The sequence below is a fragment of the Macrobrachium rosenbergii genome, chromosome 41, assembly GCF_040412425.1.
Source record: "Macrobrachium rosenbergii isolate ZJJX-2024 chromosome 41, ASM4041242v1, whole genome shotgun sequence".
In the NCBI taxonomy this organism is placed as follows: Eukaryota; Metazoa; Arthropoda; class Malacostraca; order Decapoda; family Palaemonidae; genus Macrobrachium; species Macrobrachium rosenbergii.
This window is the reverse complement of record NC_089781.1, coordinates 34,974,483-34,994,009: the sequence shown is the minus strand read 5'-3', so window position 1 is coordinate 34,994,009 and position 19,527 is coordinate 34,974,483. Positions and strand designations below refer to the sequence as shown.

Sequence of the window (19,527 nt, the reverse complement as noted above, 5' to 3'; positions counted from 1 at the left end):
CCAAGTAATGGTGCACAATCAAAGCAGAATTCTCATGTAGTGCGTATCATGTTTATAGTTACGAGGATACATTTTTTGTTTTTCAAGTATAATCTAAACATTTATAAAAGAGAACTGTAAGTCACCGCCTCTCAATTCGCCCTTCACATTGGACACTTTTTATTCATCTTGCATTTTATTCTGTGGAATTCCTGATCGTATATTCAGCTGGCAACCTTTGTAGTAGTGAATAATGAGTTGGGCACACCAGCATGAGCAATTTCATTCTTAAAAACTTGCCCCGAATAATCACATTGACATACGCATCTAGCAGTGATGATAAATGTGTACTGAAAAACACTGAAGGAATTAAACTTCTTGATTTTAAAGAAGGATGTTTATGTACGCTAATGCGAATTCTAGTTTATTCTTCTTTCAGACTAACTCCTGACTCAAAAAAATGTCTCTCCTAAATGAGCGGTTTGAATGGGTTTATTTTGCACAGCTTAAGCATATGTGCACATACGGGTACAGAAGGGTTCATATACATACTCCACCAGTACATGCATACTTTCGGCATAGTCGTCAACTGGTTAAAATATCTAACCCTTTTTTTGTGCGAAACAACAGCTGCAGGTTTCCCTTGAATGTTATCCTTGATGCAGCAGAAATTGTTCTTGGCTCAGAGTTTTTCTTTTGTTGTCATCATTACTGTCGTAAATAGTTATGAAAGGGCGATAGGCATAATAACAGAAGCTTGCATACCATTATCTATACAGCACAGTTGCACAATTTTTCAAAGGTCAGGCAGTACAAAATCATGGCTTGGTATAAAATGGAGCGTCACATGGAGATAATAAGCCACTTATATCTCCACGGGATTCGAGGTAGTAAACAATTGCCTTTATAAACAGTCAGATACATATCAATTAACAATGGTAGCTATGGCAGCCACACAAGTATGCTGTTATTATTATTATTATTATTATTATTATTATTATTATTATTATTATTATTATTACTGATACTGGTGTTATGTACATTTAATTTTCATTAAATCTCTCTTTTATATAGTTCATTAAGCATAAGGTATTTGCTCAGCTCTTCAAGTAATATGTTAATGCTTTGAGTAGTCTATTGAAACTACAGTGGTATATATGCAACACTACCTTCCAATGTAAGACCTTTCCATTAAAGCGTTTTTTACCACTAATAAGAACATAAAGTTGCTGGAGAAATACGCTGAGCCTATGAAGTCCAATGCCGTTTTCTATGTCCACTGCAGATCGTGGCCGAAATCTTTGTTGGGTGCTTGAGAGAGAGACAGACAGACAAACAGAGCCCGGAAGGTTCCTTAACTCCAAAACTTACATTTCTAGCTTTCATAGAGCTTAGTTACTCATTGCCAATCAAAAGGTTAACTTTTGGTAAAATCTGGATTAAATAACGTAACTTTTCTCCTTATATTCCTGCTGACCAGTAGACATCGAAGAAAATAAAACCAACAATATAACGATGTTAGAAGTGATAAATATTTGGACAGTACACAATGTCATTTAACAAGAGGAGTGTTGAGTAACCGAAGTAAGGAGAGCAGATTTCATAATGAGTAATAATAATAGTTAAACCTTAAGTTTATATATATATATATATATATATATATATATATATATATATATATATATATATATATATATATATATGTGTGTGTGTGTGTGTGTGTGTGTGTGCGTGTGTGTGCGTGTGTCATGACCCTACACAAGGTCAGTTGGAGTCATAATCTCATACTGCATCAGTTTCCAGAACAGCATCATATCATCTTACATCCCTAAGATTCTCTTGTAGAAATGGCTGGCACTGGGTCAGCAGATTCTTTCTCTCTCGTTGACTCCTCTCACTGAATCTATCCTCAAACAAAGGCGCACTGGAATAAAACACTGAGATGCAAAACTAGACTTTATTTGCAAATTTAACGAAAGTATTTCAGCAAAAGCTACAGTCATGAAATGGAGTGACTCACACCCCCAAAAAATGGTAATCATAACTAGAGGAAATTCAGATTCACAATCAATCGAATCAATGATTCTAGACCAACCAGTATTAGTGACTAACACCCTGGTCATCAAACAAAATAACAGGTCATAATTATTCTAGACCAAAATAAATGTCATATAGTATGTTGAAGAACACCAGTTCCAAAATATTCGTCCTCACAGGACGAACCCAGAATTCCTGCTAAAAGAAACATATCATATATTAAAACCTGAAATGGTGTATGAAAAACATTTAAACCAGAAAAATGCATAATGGAGAAAAGAACGGGAAAATGCATAATGGAGAAACCGAGGAGTTTCACTGTGACACAAACTGGGTATTCCACACAATGTCTGGAAAAAATATAAGTGTTAATGAGTTATCTTACTCACTTCCTATTGCTGCAAATAAACGATCTCACAGTGGATGGTCTTATCCATTAACAATGCACAAAGCGAATCTTGCCCAGCCGCAAATGGAAGCCCATAGCCATTGTACTTTCCTCTCGTAACATACACATTAGAGAGTGCACATATGCACTCACTTACTCACTTAATAACCCCTCCCCAGAAGCTTGACGACACTGGTTCAATGTTCGAAGGATAACATTGCTTCTATCAATGTGTCACATTGCCTCCACGCATCTTGGCTATGATCAGAAGGCAAAATGAACACGTCAGATACCCACTGCATCTAACTGTGGAAACCATCGTTAACATAAATGCACCTGCATTGGATATACTTTTCCCAGGCCAGCACATAGTTCGCTACAAGACTTAATATATATATGTATATACTGTATGTATATATATATATATATATATATATATATATATATATATATATATATATATATATATATATATATATATATATTTATATGTATGTATGTTTAGATGGATGTATGTGCGTACATATGTATTTGCCTGTTAAAGCAAACAAATCAGGTGTGTACAAGATATGGAAGTTCTTTCATTTGTTGGCATTCGATTCCAAAAAAGTATCCTTCCTCCCTTGCCATTAATACACATGAAAAGGAGTCTACTCATAGATTCATGATTCATCATGCCACAGTAGCTAAAATCAACTTAGCCAGTAGAGCATTATATATATATATATATATATATATATATATATATATATATATATATATATATATATATATATATATATATATATATATATATATATATATATAGTTGGAGCTGTTATTAGCTCCCATAAGAACCTTTATCTTATAGTTTTTGTGTTGAACTAGTTTTTTTGAGTAATGTTGTTGATTTAATTGATGTGTTCAGAATAAATCGATATATTCAGTAACCTAGTCTCAACTGGCGACCGATCTTATCATGTTAATTATCTGTCTTTCTTTAGGTAACTTTCATTTTATATTTGATAGGATTACGTGGTTCTTAGGTTAAGCAAGGCACTAATATTTCAGTAAATTGATATTTAAACTCATCAGCAATGAATGACCCAAGTAACAATATACATATATATATATATATATATATATATATATATATATATATATATATATATATATATATATATATATATATATATATATATATATATATATAATATATACATATATATACATATATACATATATACATATATATATATATATATATATATATATATATATATATATATATATATACATATATATATATATATATATTGTTACTTGGGTCATTCGGCTGATGAGTTTAAATATCAATTTACTGAAATATTAGTGCCTTGCTTAACCTAAGACCCACATAATCCTATCAAATAAAATGAAAGTTACCTAAAGAAAGACAGATAATTAACATGATAAGATCGGTCGCCAGTTGAGACTAGGTCACTGAATATATCAATTTATTCTGAACACATCAATTAAATCAACAACATTACTCAAACAACTAGTTCAACACAAAAACTATAAGATAAAGGGGTTCTTTTGGGAGCTAATAACAGCTCCAACTTCGTCCCACTTCGGACACAAGATATTTCAACATAAATTAATGGATGACACAGTGGCTAGGGTCCTCTTGTGACACGTGAGGACAGTGGGATGCTAATCCTTCTCCAAACAAGATTCTGGCCAGGTTCCAAGGCGTGCCCAATTCTGGAAGAGATGTATCCAGATAACAATTCGATATCAAGACCTCTCATTTATTAATTGACTGCAAGGGATGAATCTTAGATCAAGAATATTATGTTAACACCATGGAGGATAATTTACGCAATTTCACTAGGCAACAATAATTGTACTTCATGTATTTGACTTTATAAATGGGATATGGTTTTACTAGGATTTTCCTTAGTCAGTGACTGTTTAAGAGAGAGGGAAACTCGAAACATGAAACAAAAGCGTTAGGACTAAAGGAAAGAACTGGGAGTAATTGTCATCTTCAGACTTACCGCTGGAATAGATAATACAGTTATCAACTGTATCAGAAGCCCTGGGTCCGTTGAAATGGCAATTTCCTCGGCTGTTTATCAAAAGGGGGAAGAACAAAGGGGAGCCTATGAGAGACTCCTGGAGCGTGTGGTCTCTATGAAGGATGTCTCCAGATTGTGTCGAGCTGGGTCGAATGGCTTGGGTGCTTTCTTGAAAGGCTCCTCCCCCAGACCTCCTTGGCTGGCCGCAGGTAGCATCTGAAAAATGACAAAAACTTCGCCATCACAAAGGTCATAGAAAAGTGAGCTTAAGGTACAATCTGGCTAAGGGTGGTCCTAGCAAAACCTACCCTGTCAAATATGCCTCTAAACTAAACTTCCTACCTCCATCTGGCGGTTGGTGCTTTTGGAAAAACAACTGTGCTCGCTTGCTTCTCTCCCTAGAATGCCCTCTTTACTTTACAAAGAGAGAGCTTTGGTTTTTTCTTTTTATATATTTCTACTAAATCAAGGAAGAGAGGTCGAACAGGGGAATATATATATATATATATATATATATATATATATATATATATATATATATATATATATATATATATATATATATATATATATATATATGCACACAAGTATACATATATACTCGTATATACATATATACATGTTTATGTATATGATTTAGAGACAGATCTATATGCAACGGACGAGCCTCATCCTTAAAGGCGCCTTAGCTCAGATAAAAGTACTGTTGCATTCTTGGGTTCAAATTTAGTGGATATATATATATATATATATATATATATATATATATATATATATATATATATATATATATATATATATACACACAATTACTAAGAAAGCTTAAGTTTTCTTGTCGTTGTAATAAAAAAAGGAAATCATGCATATATATTAAAAAATGTTGGAAATCCCTTGACACTGAATCAGCTTGAGTCCAAAAGAGTACACATAGAGAATCACACAGACACCCACACATACACACACATAGATACATATAAATATATGTGTACACACACACACACACACACACATATATATATATATATATATATATATATATATATATATATATATATATATATATATATATATATATATATATATATATATGAGAACTAGGCTTCAGTACTAATAAGTAACTGTATTGTAATCTGAATTAACACACCTTTCAGGATGGGCTCATTCGTTGTCTACAGATCTGTCTCTACTAGTAGAAAATTTTTACAAGATAGGAAAATTCTCTCAAAATTTCAGATATGATTTGGTTGGTTGCAGCTTTGTTGGCACTTGTTGCCTCTTGCCTCGGGCAGTGGGACCCAGGTGTGACAAATGGGCAAGTAAGTTCTATTTTTTTATTTCCTATCACCAATGATTATTCCCAGTTCTCATAATTACACTGGTATATTTAATGCGATTTATCTCATAACTGTGACCAATGTGACTGACGTTTCTTTATTCCTATTGGCTGGTATGACTTATACTAAGCCTTCCAGACTTACCTATTCTGGCTTGTACTTTCTGTTTTATGAAAATATATTTCCGTCAGTTAGCAAACTGGAAATCTCTGATGGCAAATTGACAACGATAATGTTTAAGATATGTGGGTTAAGATTACTTATCTTTATACTTCACATGCTAAGCACTCTCCTTCAGCACATATTATTTTGTTCTTTGCTACAGGTAATCGTTCATCTTTTTGAATGGCCGTGGAGAGACGTCGCTCGAGAATGTGAAGAATTCCTTGGGCCCAAAGGATTTGGTGGTATTCAGGTAACTCGAATTAACTTCAAGTAGATACTGATGGGGTTATCAACCGAATGACCTCATTATTTTGAGGTCTGGTAAAAAATAAATAAAGCAATATATAGATGAATAAAAATTTAGCATCAGCATCTGCCTCGAATGAGGCAATAGACCCACCTATTCCGAGGTACTGCAGAAATCAGGCGAAAGGAAGATTGTGCAGGCAATGCCGAACCACTTTGAACGAAAGAGATGGAACGGCCACTGAATTAATCTATTCCAGAGGCTGTTGATATGATAACGATATGTGAGGGAAGATGATAGCAGATTGATGTTGCAAAGATACCTCAAGCAAAGAGTGAGACGATTACGAGGCTTACGGGGACAACGACCAAATTAAATCTGGAAAAGAGAGTATGAGATCCTCTTACCATAGGGAAAAGTCTCTTTCTCGCTCCTATTTTCCATTCAGGTCAGCTCTTAAAGATCTCAAAATACGGCAAGGCAGACCACGTCCCCGCTTTCGTGCTCAGTTCCTATCTATTAATGAAGACGTCAATTTTCTAACTACAGCAAATTTAGAAGTAGAGAGCTTTGGTGTCAAGTGGCAAAGTAGTTTCTTCTGTCAAAACTGAATCTTGATGAAACAAATCAATGGAATCTGGTGTCTTTCTACAACATTTAATTCTTCACTTGTTCAGTGAATACATAGCTTTAATATAATTTTCTGATATCTGGCTCTCACGAATATAAGTAAGAACTTGCTGTTGCCTCTATCACCGCTATGATGACGGTAAGGTTAATTTTGGCGTAATTAGCTTTTGCTATCAATATTGCATGATTACCTAGCGACACTACGACTGTCCACCTATAACGGTGCCAGACGCACGATCATGGCTAACTTTAACCTTAAATAAAATAAAAATTACTGAGGACAGAGGGCTGCAATTTGGCATGTTTGAAGATTGGAGGGTGGATGATCATCATACCAATTTGCAGCCCTCTAGCCTCAGTAGTTTTTAAGATCTGAGGGCGGACAGAAAAAGTGCGGACTGACAGACAAAGCCAGCACAATAGTTTTCTTTTACAGAAAACTAAAAGCTGTATGTTGCATACACAGACTTATAAAAAGTTTATGAAAGAACCAGTAAACAAGCAACATCTTCATGAGTCTAGGATGAATGGCGCAGAGGATAAGGTGTTGAAACTGATTAAATGTTTTTGTGAAGAAAGAAAAACATTTGTTAGAATATAAGGATGGGAGAGTGACTGGTTTGATGTAGAAGGTTGTGTTGTCTTTAGGATTGTTTGCTATCTTTTTGGATGCAGTAATAAGAGAGGTCAGGGGAAGAAAATGAGAAGCAGATGCAAAGTTGTGGGATAAGAAAAAGAATCATCAGTGGCGTGGCACAGAGGATGTTTGCAGTACTCTAGTGAAAGACTTTAAAAGTGTTTCCTAGAGAGAAAGTTGAGAGTAAATATGAGGAAAAGCAAGGTTATGAAGCAGTGAATGTTAATACGGATAGAAGAATGAAAATGGTTGTTCCGTGAAGGCATTCAGGAGTGTTTATAATGAATGAAAATAGGACCAAAAAGAGCTAATTCACAGATTAGTACAGCAAGGAAGGTAACAGGGTGTGCAAGAGAATGGGAGATTTGGAGTGGTTAAGGAAGGTAGGGTGGAAATGCATGAAGGGGTTTTTGAGCTAATTTTCCTTCATGGAATTGAAGTATGGACAATGAATGCAAAATAAAGTGAAAAGTTTAATATTTTGAAATGAACTGTTTGCCTGGCATATAGTGTGGTAAAAAATAAAAATATGAAAATACGGAGATATGTAGAAGTGATAAAAATAGGTGAAAAGATAGAGTAGAGTTTTTGGAAAAGTTTTGTTCGTGTGGGAAGAATGGAATGCGATAAGTGTGTTGTAAAATCCATAAGTCTTAGGAGGAGGGAGGAGGAGGAAAAGACCTGGAGAGAGATGGATAGATGACATTAAAAAGGTACTGAGAAGGAGGGACCTTGATACCCAGAAAGTGCGAGAATGCGCGCAAGATGGAGATGAATTACACTGTGAGGCAGCGGAGCCTGGCACCCTGCTTGTGAGCCTTCTGTGTAGGTTTATTAAGCAACTAATATTGAAGTATTTTTCAGTGTAGAAGTTTCACCCAAGATCCTGCTGTTAAAGTGTAGATATGGAAAAGAACATTATTTGCTTTTTCTCTAAGGTCTCCCCTGCCAAAGGAAACGATTTTATACACCCACACACACACACACACACACATATATATATATATATATATATATATATATATATATATATATATATATATATATATATATATATATATATATATATTATATGCACACATATATACAGATATAGATATATATACATTTATACATATATATAAATGTATGTATGCGTGTGCGTGTATATACGTATGTATGTATGTATGTATGTATGTATGTATGTATGTATGTATGTATGTATGTATGTATATATAAAGAGAGAGGGAGATAGAGAGGAAAAATATATTTTATTCTGTGAACATGACATTAGATAAGGTAGTTTTTATAAATCGAATAATTTGTCTTATCATGTGTATCAAGATTTCGCCACCTAGCGAGAACGCAGTCATCCACGATGGTGTAAAAAGCCGACCGTGGTGGGAGCGATACCAGCCTGTGTCTTACCAACTCGTAACTCGTTCGGGAGACGAAAATGCCTTCAAGGACATGGTTTCGAGATGTAACAAGGTCGGAGTGAGGTGAGAAACGCTGGGAAGGACGAGAGTTCCGTATTTAAATCTTAACTGAAAAGAACGCCTAGGTACTCATGAATGGGTTACTCAGTATAAGATTTTCAGAAGAATAACAGCAGCAGTTATGAGGACAGAAGTCTATATGAATTTCAGCAACCCCAGCTAAACGAGTAAAAAATGCTCCGAAGTTTCTTCGGCGCAGTCGAGTTCTCTGTACATCGTATAATCAAAGCTACCGAAAATAGATCTATCTTTTGGTGATCTCGATATAATGCTGTATGAGCCGCGGTCCATGAAACTTGCACCACGGTCCGGTGGTGGCATGTCCCATATCGTTGCCAGAGGCATGATTATTGCTAACTTTAACCTTAAATAAAATAAGAACTACTGAGGCTAGAGGGCTGCAATTTGGTATATTTGATGACTGGAGGGTGGATGATCAACATACCAATTTGCAGCCCTCTAGCCTCAGTAGTTTTTAAGATCTGAGTGCGGACGGACAGACAAAGCTGGCACAATAGTTTTCTTTTACAGAAAACTAAAAGCAGCGTTCGATAACCTGTCATCAGCAATATTGTCTTATCTGTTCGACTCTTGTTATCTTAATCCATCGCAACGCACTAAATCTGGCATGTATAACATGAATGCTGCTCAGTACTTTAACTTTGATAAAATGTTCTTATACCTGTAGTTCTTATGAGATGACAATCTTAAAGAATTACTGAATGAAAATATGATTATGGACCATTAAAGGCAGCTTTTTGCTCACTCATAACAGCCAGAATAAAATTAAAGAGAAGGTTGTACAAAGTAAATCATACAAAGTAAAAAAAATGATTGGAAACATGACAACTAAGATCAACAAAATGCTTTATTGAAGATAAAACTTCACTTAAATTTTGACCAAGCTTTAATCAATTATCAGGATGCCATTTCAAAGAAAGATTGTAGCACTCTTGTTACCAATACATTTAAGCCTAATCAAAATGTCTCGGTTAGTACACATTTATAAAATAAAATATTCTCGAGTTTATGTTATCGTTGCCGTACATAAAAACTGCATGCAACCTTTCTCCTGTTTAGAGTCTACGCAGATGTTGTCTTCAATCATATGACTGGGTCATGGCCACTCGGCACAGTTGGCACGGGAGGCACTTCATTCGATTACGGTGCCCAGAGTTACCCGGGAGTGCCATATTCGGGCTTCGATTTCAACGATGCCAACTGCCATACAGGTTCAGGAGGGATCGAGGATTACGGTGATGCCAACCAGGTAACGAGACAAAGAAAATCCATGAGCTTTTCAAAAACCATAATTTTACCTATGGCGTCGGGATTCCAGAGAGTGTAATAGTGCCCGTCGCGGTCTTAATTCGTTGGTAATTTATATTCTTTCTCTCCTTATTCACGTAATAGTTGCCTCCCAGCTCTTTAGAGTTTTCCTAGAAGCATTAAGAGCAAACTGCGTTGAATCCTCCACCCCACGTAAACACACGCACGCATATATATATATATATATATATATATATATATATATATATATATATATATATATATATATATATATATATATATATATATATATATATATATATATATATATATATATATTTTTATATATATATATATATATATGTATATATATATATATATAATATATATAATTTTATTGCGTGGCTAATTCAGCTTCTCATATCTTGTAGCATTGTTTCATTTATTGCAAATTGTAACGTTTGGGTTTCCCAGCGAAGCCTTACCGGCATAATATTTAATTTTTGGGAAGGGAGAAATGATGTTCACCCAACAATAAATTAGACCTAAAGATGAATACCCACGGAAGTACAAATAGGTTATCAGCCATTTGACTTACAATCATATGAGATAGTGGAACTATTTTTAGAATTAAGTAAAAAATTGCCGAAATACTATTTTTTTATCTGTTTTGTAATTTGACGTACAAGACAATTGGTATGTTAGCTGATAAGTAAACAATGTGCAATTAAGGCTTCTAAAGTTAGGTTTAGTATTTCCAATTTTGGTTCTCAAAAAAGTCTCAGATCTGTGATTGTGATAGTTTTGTATAACATTTATCTTATACCATGCTGCCATAACAATAATTCTCTCAAGTTATTTCCTTACTTGAAAGTACACTACATTAACGCTGGTAATAAAAATTAAGCCTTTTTAAACAAACCTGTCGATTCCTCTTCCGTATGATTTTTTTTTTATTTGGGAACTTCCTACATAATATCTAGACAACTAACATTTCTTTATTTTTGGTGTTAAACATGTGATAGTTCAAAGAGCACCAAAAATTATTCGGGATTCAATATAAAACAATATAACCTAACATGTAAGGAAGAGCAGTTGCATATGTAATCAAAAAGTAATGTTTCCTATTAAAAACCCACACGAGTAAAGTAGGTTTTCTGAAGGCACCGTCAACTGTCATTTCACGAAAAGAATCCGAATACCAGCATTTCGGGCACCTTTTTTTTCCCCAGTAAGAATCTTCATCGAATATTTCACCTCCAGGTCCGAAACTGCAAACTAGAAGGTATGAATGACCTGAATCAAGGAACAGAATATGTACGAGGGAAAATCTTGGAATATCTCAACAGGCTTATTGACTACGGTGTGGCTGGCTTCCGAGTTGATGCCAGCAAGCACATGTGGCCAGGAGACATGAAGGTACCTATCAGGCTCAGAATATCTTCACTTGATAGCTTAATTATTTTGGTGTCCAGTACAGTGAATTCTCTTTGATTAGCTAAGAAATAAAAACAAAATATTATAACTAACATTTCTGTCAAGTGCTTCCCCAAATCTTATAAAAGGTTTCGTCACTCATTGTATTTCTTTCCAGGCTATCTTCGATGGCCTCAAAGACCTCAACACTGAGCATTTTGGTGCCAATGCAAGACCTTTTATTGTCCAAGAGGTTATTGATTTAGGTAAGTACAAGAAGGCTATGGACAATAGACTCCAACGTATATTGCATTCATATTGTATTTCTTATAAGTTTAATTACCCATAAGTTCGGAGTTTATCCAGAAACCCAACTCTGCCCTCAGGTGGAGAGGCCGTCACCAGCTTAGAATATGTTGGCAATGGTCGAGTAACAGAATTCAAGTATGGTAAGTTCTTGGGTGAGGCTTTCCATGGCAGTAACCAACTCAAATGGCTCGTGAACTTCGGAGAAGGATGGGGGATGATAGACAGGCAATATGCTCTTGTCTTCATTGACAATCATGACAACCAGAGAGGACACGGTGCCGGAGGAAAGATGATTCTTACCTTCCGAGAGCCCAAATTATATAAGGTTAGATGCATGGGTATCTGTTGCGCAACCTATATATCCTCATAAACAGTTATTATACGCTCCTGCTTTTGGGTTTGAGAGGACCTTTCTTGAATTTGCTTTAACTCAGGGGAGTTATCAGGGACAAAGCAAATTCTAAGATGTAATGCGAAGCCCTGTTTAAGGACAAAATCCACGAAGGAAAGAGAAACAATGGAGTGCTGCGAGGTCTTTTGACTGTTGTCTTTTACTTAGCAGACTGAAAAAATGTGAAAGTAAGTTTACAAAGAAAGCTCATATAAATGACAGATGGGATTACAAAGGAAAAAGTATGCATCTGGAATCCAACACAATTGAAGAGTTATAGAACTGCCCAAATGGGGTTAAATATTTAAGAGGTTTTACAAAGGATCAGGATCAACTGTTCAGAAGCTGGGACAGGACAATTAAAAGATTATACAAGAAGGTGACTGACCACCAAAAAATGATATAAAAGTACAACTCAATAATTCTCTCTTTTTTTGTAAACAATAACAATTTTTGCAAGATAAACATTTTTACAAATAAAAAATTATATTAAACTTACGAATACATAGAAATATATATAACATAACTAATTTGTAATTAAGTCAGTGATTTATCTTTTAGGTCATTCTTGAATATTTTTCTAAGACAGGGGTCCAAATAATACATGCCAGGGCTAAGGTTAAAATTACAGCTGGAAGTAAGCTGTATAATAGCAGATTCCAAAAGATTTCTTGAAGAGAAATCTTTCAATCTGGCAATCACTGAATTTCCAGTCCAGTTTATCCTGTGAGTTTTCACTTAAATGAATGAATATAGCATTGGATGTTTGTCCAGTTTTGACTAAATACTTATGGTGCTTAATACGTACATCTAAACCTTTGCTAGATTGGCTATATAAAAAGAGGGGCAATTCAATCATGGAATTTTATATATTATGTTGTTTTCTTTAGGGCTAGTTTTTTTATTAACATTCCTTTAAGTGTGTTATTACAGGAAAAAAACGAGGTTGACATTAGAAGATTTTAACAGTGATTTTATGTTTTCAAAACCACTAAAATAAGGCACGCCAAGAATGCTCTTAGGGGTTTCTTTCTCCGTGTTGCTTTCACTATAGAACTTTTTGTGGGGTTTAGTATAATAAATGTCTAGTATATGTGAAGGATAACATGAATTTGTCCCTATATACAATTAATTTTTTATTTGACAAAATGTTCATCTTGCAAAAATTGTTATTATTTACAAAAAAAGAGAATTATTGTGTTGTGCTTTTATGTCATTTTTTGGTGGTTAGTCACCTCCTTGTATAATATTTTAATTGTCCTGTCCCTGCTTCTAAACGGTTGATCCTAGTCCTTTGTAAAAACCTTTTAAATATTCAACCCCTTTTAGGAAGTTCTATTAATTCTTTAATTGTGCTGGATTCCAGGTACATTTTTTTCCTTTTGTAATCCCCATCTGTCATTTATATGAGTTTTCTTTGTAAACTTATTTTTATGTTTCTTCAGTCTGCTAAGTAAAGGACGACAGTCGAAAGGCCTCGCAGCACTCCATTGCTTCTCTTTCCTTTGTGGATTTTGTCATATATATATATATATATATATATATATATATATATATATATATATGTGTGTGTGTGTGTGTGTGTGTGTGTGTGTGTGTGTTTTAAGGCATCACTGTAGCCCTGAGTTCTTGTTCTTCCGTGGTTCAAGCCCACGAGACGACGAAGTTATTATCAACTAAAAAATTCCCCCTCAGGTAACATATATGAAAATATATTATTTCCGAGGTAGAGCGAATTGGATATTAAAAAACGTTTGTAGCCTAATGCAATACAATGTATATGTATATGTATATATATGTATATATATATATATATATATATATATATATATATATATATATATATATATATATATATATATATTGTATATATATTGTGTGTGTATATGTGTGTGAGCATTATTTTATCATTTTACTTCAGATGGCAAATGCTTTCATGTTAGCCTGTCCATATGGGTTCACCCGTGTTATGTCATCGTACTACTGGGACCAATACTGGGTGGGTGATCACGATGAGAACGACTGGGTAGGTCCTCCAATGGACGGCCAGGAAAATATCGTCGGTCCCACCATCAACCCTGACGCAACCTGCGGAGGCGGATGGATGTGCGAGCATAGATGGCGCCAGATCTTCAGCATGGTTGAATTCCGAAATGTTGCCCATGGTAATTGTCTTGTTGTGCTTGAAAACTTATTTTTGCTGAGAGGGCTACTGGCTCTTCATTCTTCCAAGCATATTGGAAACTTCATCCAATAGAAAATAGGAAACTTTTTGGGGTACCTAAAAAGTTTCCTAACCGGAGTGAGTATCTAAAAACGTTCGTGGGTTTTTAAAAAAGAGAGAAATGCTGGCGCTGCGTTTTTATGAAAACAAATTGACCTTCATAGCTTTCGATGGACGATTTAGATCTCCAATATCTTTCCTTTTAATGGTTTCTGGCAGCTGTTCAGTGTTGAGTGAATCTCTTCTTATTAATGTGAAAAATGTCGGACAATATGTATATAACTCAAGTATATGCATCCTCATTTAGACGACTTTTTTCACCAATATTATGTATCTGAATACACTAAAAAGTTTCGTATTTTCTATTGGATGAAGTTTCCAATATGCTTGGAGGAATGAAGAGTCACGTAGCCCTCTCAACAAAAATAAATTATAAAGTCAAAAGGTAAATTCAGGAATATTTCTATCGTGACTGAACTACGACGAAGTGTTATCTTATAACCTGTAATAACTCTAATACTTTTCGTCTAAAGTAGCGTTAGGAAATCATATGGCCTTGTTGCCTTTCCCCTGTATTGGTTGTCATTGTTTTGATCTTTTATGAGTGTTCCGATATTTTCTGCTGCTGTTGACATTTGTGAAAGAAGTTCTGATTCAGGCTTCCATTTCTTCTTTCCTAAAGGAACTGACATGAATGACTGGTGGGACAACGGCAACAACCAGATTGCTTTCTGCAGAGGAGACAGAGGATTTATCGCCATCAACAATGACAATTACGACCTCACGCAAACCCTGCAGGTAATGAGAGAATTCACTGAAAACATTACTGCATTTATCATTATTATTGCTTGTCATTCTTATTGTGGTTGTTCTACCGTTAGATTGACAGATATCACCAGGAATAACGAAATCGTTCTAAATCATACTATCTTCGGTTCTCCCTTAGACTTGCTTGTCAGCTGGTACCTACTGTGATGTCATTTCCGGTTCTAAGGAAGGAGGATCGTGTACCGGCAAGACTGTAACGGTTAACGGCGATGGAACCGCCTATATTGAAATCAAGACTTCGGAATACGACGGAGTGTTGGCTATCCATGTTAATGTAAGTACATCGTGATGTCAGGCGGAAATCTCTCCGTAGACACTTACCTATTCTCGTAACTGTTTCATAACAATTAAAAATGCGCCAAAGTTTCTTCTGCGCAATCGAGTTTTCTGTACAGTGTATGATGCTGTATGAGCCATGGCCCATGAAGCTTTCAGCCACGGCCCGGTGGTAGCCTGTCCTATAGCGTTGCTGGACGCACGATTATGGCTAACTTTAACCTTAAATAAAATAAAAACTACTGAGGCTAGAGGGCTGCAATTGGTATGTTTTTTTCAAGTTACTGGCTACTCGAAAACGGTAATTAGTATACTCTTTCGTGAAAATTTTATTTATTCTTTCTTTGTAATTATTTTTTAATAGCCACCTGTCATAACAAAATTTGCTTTTAACAAGGGCATCTCCTTCCTCTTTCGTATAACGTTTCTTTTTACTGATCCAAACAGCATGTAAATACCCTACAATTAATATATTGGCACTATTTTCTTTGTTGTCCTATAATTGAAACTGAGCATTACTGTATTTAAAAAAGTGTCTGTTTATGTTACAAGTATGAAATAGCACACTTTTAAAATAAATGGTGGTTTTACAATTTGATATGTTTGATGATTGGAGGGTGACTGATCAACATACCAATTTGCAACCCTCTAGCCTCAGCAGTTTTTAAGATCTGAGGGGGACAGAAAAAGTGCGGACAGACAGACATATAGCCATTTCAATAGTTTTCTTTTATATAAGACTAAAAATGCAAGTTAGGTGTTGAATTTGCTGAATCAATTAGCATCCTGATAATTCGGAGAATCTGCCGGACATTACTACCTTATTCTTCTCACAAGGGAGCTTATAGTTGAGCCATTTTTTTTTTATTTACAATTATTATTATGACTCTCACTGCTGTTAATTATTATAGTAATAATATTTGAATCGGATACTGTTTTAATATGGCATGCTTAGCGATAGCGCTTTGTGTAACTAGAGATCAGATTTTATTTTCCAAATGAAATTAACAAAGCTTCAAAAGAAGTGAGCATTTCCAGATGGTTATGCAGTTTCTCAGGATACCTTAATAGGGGCCTCCCTCTCTCTCTCTCTCTCTCTCTCTCTCTCTCTCTCTCTCTCTCTCTCTCTCTCTCTCTCTCTCTCTCTCTCTTTATTGTTGCTCATCCCTTTTCTGGAGGTGAATGGCTTACTGATGACTTTCACGTGCGAATTGAATCCAGTTATAATTTATACCGAAATGGTGAAAAAATATGTTTTTTTAGTCTATATTGAGGAAAAATATTTTCTCTGCATTTATGTTTACATAAATAACTTAACTAAATGGATTACGTAAAATTCATTTATACAACTGAAATTAAATGTAATGTCTTTTTCTAAACATATACTTGGTCACATTGTCCTGATGCTAAGTACATGCCACGTTTAAGTAAGCACGAATGTATTAATCTGAAAGTATATTCAAAGTCTGTTTCCTTTTATTTCAGTCTAAATTGTAAGCCATGTCGAAAGGAGCCTGGAAGTCTTCTAGTGTGAACACCAACTTCAGCAAGCATGGAAAACTTCAGGCAACTGAATTACCATGTAATGAAGATTCATAGTGAAGATTAGTTCAGCTAATAAATGTTAATAAACTTCTAAGCTCTCTTTGTTCGCCTTACATGGTAATCTGCCCTCTTCTCCATTCGAACCGTATCATGCTGTGTAACAGTGGTAAATATGGTAAAAATCATCATGAAATATTGATTACTTAATATGTGTATTTAGATTCAATGCTCTTGCCATTGCGCCTTCAGAAATAACATTAATTACATGTCGTAATACTGTGGATTTGCGTCTCTTTGACATTTATTATTTACCGCTTTCCTACATAGTCTTGACAGTTTTCGGGCGAAGGTTTCTCTAAGATGATAAGGACATCGCTTTCATGAAAGTATACTCGAAATATATTTGTTCCTAGGCAAATACAAACTCTTGGTCCTTTTCTTATATGGGGAATACTTTCGGCGAAGGTGAACTGGCCGCTAAAGACTTACAAGGTTACAAGGCATGTGTTGGTATTACTACCAGCCGGGCAGGTGGTTGGTAACAGTGGGAAACCCACGGTACCAACTGCCTGGCTTCACGCATCCACTTTACTCTCTGGCCTCGTCTGAAGCGGACGTGTTTCCCGACTCTCTGCTTGGACCTTCCTGGATGCTAAAGCTTCAACCTTTTCACAGTGTGTTTGTTCCTGTTTTCATTCCGGCTTGTTCTTCTGTATATCTGTGCGTGTCTGTAATATGGATGATCTGTTACAAACCCATGATTTGGATAAGCCTGTGCGCCGGATTTGCCCTGGCAAGGACCAAAAATGTGGCGCCGTCCGCTGTAGTGCGGAATCTGACCCCCACTCCCTTGGCTTAAAATGTTGCAAAGGGAGCAAAGACCCCCCTGATTGTACTGTTGATGACCCCTGTGATGAGTGTAGGCTTTGGTCCCCCGAGCAGTGGGATAGGTACTCTCGGAGGCCTAGATACAGACATAAGGAGTCTAAGGCGTCAGAGGGGCTGTCTTCGGCTCCTTCGACTCCAACAGTTGTTAATCCTTCTCAGTCGTATATGAGTCCCGAAGGCCTTCCCTTGCTGCCCCTAACTGAATCTATCTCCCTGTTCCCTGTGTCTGCATCCGCGGTCTCAGAGGAAGCGAGATCGGTGGACCTAACCTACACTCCCCTCAGTTCTCCCCCTCACCCAGAATCCCTGATCCTTGGGTTAGGGGCGGCCCCCTGCCCGCCTTTGTCTTCCTCAGGCTTTGTTTCTGTACTGAGTTTGAGTCAGGCATGGGAGTCGCTCGGGATGGTTGGCAATCCTGATCTTCCTTCGCTCCTCGAGCATATCAGCTCTGCTGCGTAGGCAGGAGTACTACTCCCTCCCCCCACTACCCACACGGTGGATGCTCTCATGACCTCCGTCACTGCTGTGCTGCCGAGGTGCGTGGTGACCTTGGTGGGAACTCATCATGCATTTGGTGTGGTTCCCACTCCTACCATCTCAGTGTCGACACTTGCCGGTCTGGTCTGCTCAGTCACTCCACCGCCTCCCGGCTACGCTCTCACGCCTCCTGCCTTGCTTCCACCGTTACCCGTGCTGACTCCGGACCGCACAACGTTTCCTGCATCTCCTATTGTTCCTGCCAACATATGCCCTCAGCATGAGTCACCTCGGGCTGTTGCTCCTGCTGCTGTCCCTGCCCCAGTTCTCGTTGACCCCTGGTCTGTCTTCGGTAAACTGGGGGATGCGGTTTTGTCTTTGCTTGGAAAGAAGAAGAAGAAGAAACGAGCTCGTCACCCATCCCCATCTTTGTCTTCCTCTTCGTCGTCGTCGTCGTCATCCTCGTCTTCGTCTACCTCTTCCCCTCCCTCTTCTAAGTCCACTTGGGCTAGGAAGGGGAGGGCAGTCCCTCCCCCTCCCCCTCAAGAAGACTCGCTCTTCTAAGGGGGCACAGTCCTCCCCTCTGGGAAAGACTGCTGGGTCTCTCGCTGGGAAGGGCACCTCGGTACCCTCCTCAGACGGTTCAGGGGCTTTGTCCTCCTGGACTGGTTCCGTTTCGGCGCCTCCCAAGCGAGCATCGCTGAATACGGGAGACCGCGCAGTCTCGACTCCCGTAGCGAGCTCGAGCACAGAACGGGAGAAGGGGAAGAGCCTTCGGGCTTCTCCTCAACCCAACCTGTTGCCCTTGCCCAAATCGGACAAAGGTTCGGCGGGGAAGGTGCCCAAGAACGTCTCGACTCCGAAGGTGTCGAGAGAAACCATGAAGGGGTCCCCGCAGCCTTCTTCGTCCATTTCGACGCCGAAGAAGGCCAGAACACACCCGGACGATAGGGACAGTGGCCTCCAA

The 19,527-nt window shown here is 37.0% G+C and overlaps 1 protein-coding gene across 3 annotated transcripts in view; it reads left to right on the top strand.

Moving 5' to 3' along the window:
• LOC136826794 (alpha-amylase 1-like) overlaps nt 1–17,286 on the top strand; it is an 86,305-nt gene extending 69,019 nt beyond the window's left edge. For 2 of the 3 annotated variants that reach the window (XM_067084227.1, XM_067084228.1), the window contains 11 exons: nt 5,680–5,762; nt 6,106–6,195; nt 8,783–8,940; nt 10,018–10,207; nt 11,470–11,625; nt 11,801–11,888; nt 12,009–12,256; nt 14,244–14,487; nt 15,229–15,344; nt 15,493–15,648; nt 17,136–17,286. In XM_067084227.1, coding sequence (XP_066940328.1) covers nt 5,682–5,762; nt 6,106–6,195; nt 8,783–8,940; nt 10,018–10,207; nt 11,470–11,625; nt 11,801–11,888; nt 12,009–12,256; nt 14,244–14,487; nt 15,229–15,344; nt 15,493–15,648; nt 17,136–17,147 — 1,539 coding nt within the window. In that variant the 5' untranslated portion in view covers nt 5,680–5,681 and the 3' untranslated portion in view covers nt 17,148–17,286. Of the gene's footprint in view, nt 1–799; nt 867–5,679; nt 5,763–6,105; nt 6,196–8,782; nt 8,941–10,017; nt 10,208–11,469; nt 11,626–11,800; nt 11,889–12,008; nt 12,257–14,243; nt 14,488–15,228; nt 15,345–15,492; nt 15,649–17,135 lie in introns of those variants that run through there. The other variant, XM_067084226.1, reaches the window with a different exon arrangement.
• Nucleotides 17,287–19,527: the final 2,241 nt, after the last annotated feature.